The 8,230-nt window shown below is 45.7% G+C and overlaps 1 protein-coding gene across 1 annotated transcript in view; it reads left to right on the forward strand.

Annotated features, from left to right (window-relative positions):
• The window catches only part of Cwh43 (cell wall biogenesis 43 C-terminal homolog), a 45,895-nt gene that overhangs the window by 24,526 nt on the left and 13,139 nt on the right, over positions 1–8,230 (forward strand). Inside the window, exons 11-13 of the mRNA XM_021211152.1 lie at positions 1,404–1,539; positions 2,930–3,079; positions 5,193–5,337. Coding sequence (XP_021066811.1) covers positions 1,404–1,539; positions 2,930–3,079; positions 5,193–5,337 — 431 coding nt within the window. The remainder of the gene's footprint in view (positions 1–1,403; positions 1,540–2,929; positions 3,080–5,192; positions 5,338–8,230) is intronic.

Consider the following 8,230-nt stretch of genomic DNA (forward strand, 5'->3'; position numbering starts at 1 on the left):
GTTGAGTGTACGGTGAAAATTGTTGTCAGGGGCAGGAGAGATGGCTCAGTGGTTAGGAGCACTGACTGTTCTTCCAGAGGACCTCTGAGCAATTCCCAACACTTGCGTGGCAGCTAACACCTGTTTGTAACTCCAGTTACAGGGAATCTGACATCCTCACACAGGGGTACGTGCAGGCAGAATGCTAATGCACATAAAAAAGGGAAAAAAAGGAAAAAAATTGTTTCTTAAAGCCCCAGGGCCAGTCTTACTTATCTCCGTGTTCTTGGGGAGTTTTCTTTTTATGACGCATCCTCCAGAGTGTGAGGATGTAGGTCTGCACACTTCATGATGCGTGCAGCATGATAGTAAAGAACTAAAAGTTCTTGCTGTTCTCCATGTGGAGCACACCTCCTGAGAAGTGTTCCGGGGTCTTTATGAGCTCCGTGCTTTAGTCCTGATTAGAACGCTCAGACCCAGCAGTTCAGAGTCTAAGAAAAGCTGATAAACTCATTTTCATACCAATATCATGGAGTTGGTATTTTTTTTTTTTTTTGCCTTGGACTAAAATGTCATTGTGAGGCTGGAGATGTAGCTAGGTGGGTAAAGTGTTTACCCACTGTAGGCAAAGCCCTGGGTTTACCTCCCACCACCGAATAAATGGTGGCGCATACCTGTAAACCCCAGCACTCTTGGGGTGGATAGAGGACATAAGTTCAAGGTCATCCTTAGTTACATTAAGAAGACAGCCTGGGATACATAAGACCCTGTCTCAAAAACATAAAAAGCCAACGTACACTGTTTTATTGTTTCTGAACATAAGCTGGGAATTTGTAAATGACATGAAAATTATTTGAACTTCTGAGGAAAGTGTCAAGACTATTTTAAAAAAACCAGCTGGGCGTGGTGGCGCACACCTTTAATCCCAGCACTTGGGAGGGAGAGGTAGGTAGATCTCTGAGTTTGAAGCCAGCTTGGTCTACAGAGCGAGTTCCAGGGCAGCCAGGGCTACACAGAGAAACTCTGTCACAAGCAATCCAACAAACAAAAGAAAACAAAACAAAAGCCATTAAAAAGTATAGAAAAGAAGCCATGCTCTTCTCGAGAACGTCCTTAAAATGCCCTACACTTCCATTAACTTCTAAGCACCCAGCACAAATTTGAGGCATAGTCTTCTTGTGATGCATAAGAATGACTTGTTTTGGGGTTTATGAGTAAAGGCAAGGGTCAAGAATAACATTCTGCCGGGTGTGGTGATATACATCTGTAGCCAGCACTTGGGAGGTAGGAGTAGAAAATCATGGGTTCGAGGCCAGTCCTTGCCCCAACAAAACAAAACAGTAAGGAAATCCATCAAGCTCTTGCTAATTGCTTTTTATGTTGTTTTCTTACTGGCTGCTTTCGGTCCCCTTTTCCCCAAACAGGTGCAGACTTTATCACCATTTTGGAGAGCGATGCTTCCAAGCCCTATATAGGGAACAACGACTTAACCATGTGGCTGGGGGAGAAGCTGGGTTTCTACACAGACTTTGGGCCAAGCACCAGGGATCACACCTGGGGGTGAGTGCAGCTTGGGAATTCATGCTAAGTCGAGACCCGAAGAAGAATAAGAAGTCGTGGCTTGGGCTGGGAAGTTGATGCTGTCCTGTGACCATGTCTCAGTGACACAGTGGCAGGGAGGCAGGGGAGGAGTGCTGACACTATGCGTAGCCGTGGATCTTCACAGTGACTCCTGAGGCCTGGACATCACTGCTTCGTCACACAGCTCAGCCCTTCAAGGCTGGGGTGAAGTCGCAATGTTGGGCCTCTCTAATATTTTCAGGTAACTTGCATCATAGTGTAAAAGACAAGAACACAGTTGGCCTGGCCTTTAGTGTCAGCTTCCTTGCTCCTGGATTCAAACAATTTGACATTGAACATGTTAGAAAAAGTTTAGAGCGTTCCAAAGACTGGGGCTAGAGAGATGGCTCGGTGGCTCCTGGTACTTGCTACGCATTCATGAGGACCAGAGTTAAGATCCCACCACACACCGGGCGTGACTGCACACGCCTTTACTCCCAGCACTCGGGAGGCAGCGGCAGGCAGATTTCTGAGTTTGAGGCCAGCCTGGTCTACAGAGTGAGTTCTAGGACTGCCAGGGCTACACAGAGAAACCCTGTCTCAAAAAAACAAACAATTTGGCCCCTGTGAGCACAGACAGGTGCATACCCAGCCCCCAGTAAATAAATAAATAAATAAATAAATAAATAAATAAATAAATAAACAAACGAACAAATGTCTTTAAAAAGTAGAAAGTTTTCAAAAAGGTAAGACCTGAATTCGCCACTCATTATGAACTCTATTGAATTCAAGTAATGTATGGGCCTTAATTTAGATACTATAAGACAGCCTAGAGATGAGTTAACACACTCAAGAAGACATGTACAGATTGTTTGTAAATGTGATATGATTTTACATAGGGCAAACATCTGAACATGTGTGTTTTTGTGAGCATCCTGAAACCAGTCCTTTGCAGAGACTGAAAGGACAACTAGAAACACATTTACAAAGAAATAAACCGGACAGTCTGAGACTGATACATGCTGTGCATGAAGAAAACAAGCTGGAGAGAGAGAGAGAGAGAGAGAGAGAGAGAGAGAGAGAGAGGTGGTCTTGGGATGTTGTTACCATAACAGCGCAAGCCAGGTAGGCTTTTCATTTTATCAATGCTGCCGGTTTCACGCCTCCACGGTGTTTGCCGCGCCACATCTGGTACTGTGATGAACACAGGAAGTGAGGAGGCAGTAAACCAGAGAGCAGACTTCCATGGGAGTCTTCACCACACTCCTGCTCCGCCGAGTGCCCCTCAGCGGACACCTGTCATGTGACATGACCTTTGAATGCACGTCCTTTGTGTCATCTCCACGACAGCCTGAGAACCAGACTGTTCTGCTTTTTTTCACTTCTACAGGATTATGGTGCTGTCTCGGTACCCAATTGTGAGATCGGAACATCACCTTCTTCCGTCGCCAGAGGGCGAGATCGCACCAGCCATAACCATGACAGTTAACGTCTCCAACAGACTGGTGGATTTTGTGGTGACACACTTTGGGAATCATGAGTGGGTTTCTTTGGATTACTTAATAGTATACAAATGCCAGAAAGTACTATTAATATATCACTTTGATTTTTAAAAACGAAATAGCCTTTCTTACTTCCTATCTCAAAACAAACAAACAAAACAAACATCCTTAGATTATTGTCCCCGTGTTGCCTGTCCTTTGTGCGTCTGGGGTGCAGATGGCCCTATGAGCCCATGACTGTTTCTTGGGTGGTAGTTCTCCATACATGTGTGGCCACGTTCAATCTTCATGTAGTATGGGCAAAGTGCCGTATTGTGATCCTTTTCATAGATAAAGACACTAGGTGGAGAGAGGTTAGATGATGTGGACCGTCAGGGTCACACAACTAGGACGAATTCACAACAAATCCAGAGATCAGAAGTGCTTGGATCTACATGAGAAACCAGACTACAGAAACAACAGCAGAAACATCAACAACACCTCTCCCTGACCTTCAGAGTCATTGGCACAATAGCTGTACTGCTGGGATCCATGGGCACTAAGTGACATTCCCTTCTTCCCACACACTTCCCTCACATACAACTGACAGCTAACACTGGCCATCCAGCACATATTCTCTGCTAGGTCCTGTCTTCCAGTCTCCTTCAGATCTCTCCAATATTCTTGGCTCCCAGTGATCTTCCCCCATCTCTCTCTCTGTTCCCGTAACACTCACCCATCTTTCTAGGAAAATGCCTCTGTTTGTCAACTACTCATGGGTCTATTCCTTGCACCCACCAGTGTCTTTCCAGTGCAAGGAATGACATTTCCCAGAGCCCTTTGCCTTCTGCTTTCTAGGTGGATTTAGTCAACAAGAGGCACAAGGTTGGAAGGTGACAAAAGGGAGAAGCCAGAACATGTCTTACCCCTTCTCTGGACTTTTTCTGGTTTCTCTGGCAGCAGAGTCTTTTCTATGGCCGCAGCTCCTAGACCATCCCGCTTCCATCATGGAAGCCTCTGCATTAGCCCATCCCCTTCTAGCCAGAGCTGACTTCCTACTGACTCTGTAGCGTCACTTCTGCCAGTCCATCCTCTAGTGCTGCCAACCTCTGGTTGTATCTCTGCTCCCTGATTGGCTTTGCATCACTCAAGTAATCAATTCCCTATATTAAATTCACTTTGTTTGAAGTTCCTGAGGTGCCTCTGTTCTCCTGATAGGTCCTATCAAACATGATGTTTTTTTTTCTGGATCTGTAAGTCCCTTGAAAGCTCAATGTACTTGCCTATTTTTCTGTTTCTTACCTACAGTAATTAGTCTATTAAAAATGAGATACGCAGCCAGTATTTGGGCAAGAGAGCAGAGGAGACATTCAGAAAACGTTCGGTTGAAGTAATGGTGTAGGCTACAGAAGCCCAGGCTGTTCTGTGAAGGTTACAACCCTCCCTCTTATGGGTGCCCCTGGATCTTTTGCTTTGATATTCATTCTTTAGCTGTGATCCTCACAACCAGGACTCACATCACTGCCACACTTTCTTCTTTTACCTGTGCGCTAATTCTACTCACAATGTTGAGAGTAAATGTAGAGCCCTTGTGTGGGGAGGGGGAAGGCAAGTGTTCAGCCGCTGAGCCATGTCTCCGTACCTGCCATGGTTTGTTAATACTGAAAAAAAGGTCGAACAGATTCCATGTTTGGAATAGAAATGTAAAGATTTGATTTATTTTTAACTATGTGTGTCCCTTTGAGTGGGATGACCACATGAGGGTGGGAGCCAGAGGAGGCCGGAAGAGTGTAGCAGATGCCTTGACGCTGATGTCACAGGTGGTTGTGAGCTGGCTGACATGGATGCTTGACATGACCAAATTCCATTCCTCTGCAAGAGCAGCGAGTACTCTTAAGTGCTAAGCTATTTCTTCAGCCCCAAGGAAGATGTTTGAATGAACTTTACTTACTGGCTTCTGCAGAAAGGTTTTTCTTAGTCAAGTGTTTGTCAAGCCTAGTTTGAAGTGTGGATTTATGGCTTGTTCATTGTGACAATTCAGACCTTTTCCCAATAGAAATAGCTCTGGTTTTGTACCCTGTTTGGGGATATTTTGAGGGAATTTGCTTACCTGCTTTTTTAATTGATTTATACATATAATTAAGAGACTCCTTTTTGCATTTTTTTTCTTAGAGATGACCTTGACAGGAAGCTACAGGCTATTGCAGTCTCAAAACTGCTGAAAAATTGTTCAAATCAAGTGATATTTCTGGGTTATATCACTTCAGAGCCTGGTTCCAGAGATTACATACAACTCACAAAACATGGCAACGTGAAGGTAACACACGTTTGATATGATTTTCCGATCTACTAAGTTAAATGGTTCTTTATTCTTATACACTTAAAAAAAAAATCCAACCCAGCTGGGCGTGGTGGCTCAAGCCTTTAATCCCAGCACTTGGGAGGCAGAGGCAGGTGGATTTCTGAGTTTGAGGCCAGCCTGGTCTACAGAGTGAGTTCCAGGACAGCCAGGGCTNAAAGCTTGTGTGTGTGTGTGTGTGTGCATGTGTGTGTGTGTTTGTGTATGTATGTTTGTGTGTGCATGTGTGTATCTGTGTGTACTTGCCCGAATGTATGTGTGTGTGTGTGTGTGTGTGCATGGATGTGTGTGTTTGTGTACCTGTGTGTGCACTTGCATGCACATATGTGTGTATGTGTGTACCCATGTGTGTTTGCATGAACAAGTGTGTGTGCATGTGTATATGCATGTGTGCGTGCATGTAGGAGTGCATGTACCTGTGCATGTGTGTGTGTAGATGGAGGTCAGAGTTTGACATCATGCGACCTCCATTGTTTTTTACATTATTTCGAGACAGGGTCTCTCACTGAACCAGGAGCTCATGGAACAGTCCCTGGGATCTGCTTGCATCTGCTTTCCCAGGTCTAGAATCACAAGTGTGTATCAGCTGTGCCCAGATCCTTATGTGTGTGCTGGGGATCTGAACCCAGGTTTGTGTGGCAAGCCCCCTTTCCAGCTGAGCAGCCCTCCCAGGACCCTGACGATTTGATGTAGTCTGTGCTTAGTGAGCACAAAAGGCATGACATCACCCACTGCTTCAAAACAGCAGAACACACCCATCAGCTTGCTCACTAACCTGCGCTGTGAACAGGGCTCAGTGGGGACAGCTCCATTGTACTCCATACAGGGCCAGTGAGCTTTTTTTGGGGGGTACTACAGGATTTCTGGTGCAGAAGATTCACAAACAATGCTTTTGACTCAGGACCATCGATCGCCTCCTCCTCTTGGGCGAGTTGGCTTTCTCCCTTACAGCGGCTAGGTTCTGGAGTGAATAAACAAGGGGAGAGCCTGCACTGTCTTTTAGGACTTGCCCTTCTAAGTGGCACAGTGTCACCTATGCTTTAATCATAATTCTTGTCACATCCACCTGAAGGATCATCAACCTCCCTCTTGGATGCGGGGAATGTCAAAGACATCTAGGATGGGTACCACAGGCCAGTGAGATGTTATTGTAACTGTACTTAGAAAATGGAATCTGCCACACTGTGAAAGTTAGTTATAAGGCTGTGAGTAAAACTGAAATGGAGTATCAGAAAGAGGAGCGTCCAGTCGCACAGGGCCTTACCAAAGATTCAGGTCACACAGGGACTTCCCATTGATCTGGGAGTAGCATTTACCTCTCTATGTCTAAAACACTTCAATTCTTCAGGGCACCTTGATGGAATCAAGCTCTGGGGGAATAATACACAAACTAAGAGACTGATCCATGCACCAGAATATGACACGTATTAACTTATGGTGAGAACACAGTTGCTGTCTTTGATTAGGCTCAGTAGCTAGAGCTCTGTCCTTAGAACATAGCATTGGAAAGTTGACAGAAAGTATGGTGTAATGAGGGGCTGGCAGGGGACAGAAACTCAGATGGCAGCGGTAAGGAAGGTAGAGTTGCATGGTTCTCTGTATCGAAGCTTTGGTGGAGAATTAGCCCTGATATGACACTCACTCTGTGTTGTCTGGAACTGCCATTTCTCTAATGTGGCTCCGCTCAATCAGCCCTCCACCACCATGGCCTCTGTTGCTGTCCCCCCTTCCTCCCCTCCCACAACATGGCCTCCACTCTCCTGGTCTCCAGTTCTATGGTCCGATCATATAAAACAGCATCCATATTCTATTTGGGAAGACAGAAAGAGCTAAAGAAGAGGCCCAGGGTGAATGCAGATTACCTCTGCACATACACTCCAGGAAGAGGGATCCTTGTGCTTTTCATTTCTTTGGCTGGAATTAAGCTGTTTGGTCATGCTTCACTGTATAGAAGACTGGAGGTAGGGCAATCCATCCTGATAGCTATACACAGAGGGAGCTGGATCTCTGGGAAAAGGGAAGCATCAGGGAGATGAGTTGGCCTCTGTATTCATGGACCAGGCAGAAGAACAGCCAATGTGTTCCTCATTTTGGTTGGGATGGTGATGTTTGTTACAGAGAAGACAGGAAAGAAAAACAGCATTGCAAAGAGGAGGAACTCAGATCTGAGTTTAAGGCATGTGTGTGGCCTAGTGGAGAGATCCAGAGGGCAAGAGGATATAGAGATCTAGACTCCAGGAGCTTAATCAGGGTTAGAGACAGGGCATCAAGAATTGAGGCAGTCCTTTAAGCCACTGGTATGGGCAACCTTCCTTGAGTCCTTTGAGAACTGCCGGAGGACACTGCACTCTCTTGCTCTGGGTTGTGTCATCCATCACAGAGTACCTGGTTCTGGGTAGTCTATGAAAAAGACATTTGCCTGCCTTATTGTTTTGGAGGCTGGCATTATAAGATTAGGCAGCCCTAATCTATTCAGGTCATCCCACTGCATCAGATGAAAGGTACTGAAAATGGCCCCAGGAAGAGAGGGGAAAGTGCAGGAAGCAGCTTCATTTTATGACAGCTGGCTTGGCTAGCTTGATGTAACTGGCTCTGTGAGACCAGCATTAATCCCCTCCGAAGGAGGCGCTCCCTTGTCTTAGCTAGTCAAGGCCTTAGCTTAGACAAGGCCCTGACCTACAGAATTTCCACACCTCAGCATGGCCATCAGGGAGTCCAAGCTTCCATCCTGTGAAGTCCTGGGGATGTGTTCAAATCACATTCAACTGATAGCTATTATGGGATGGAGAAAGAGGGGGGGGAGAAGAAGAAGAAGAAGAAGAAGAAGAAGAAGAAGAAGAAGAAGGAGGAG

Source organism: Mus pahari, chromosome 13 (genome assembly GCF_900095145.1).
Source record: "Mus pahari chromosome 13, PAHARI_EIJ_v1.1, whole genome shotgun sequence".
Taxonomy (NCBI): Eukaryota; Metazoa; Chordata; class Mammalia; order Rodentia; family Muridae; genus Mus; species Mus pahari.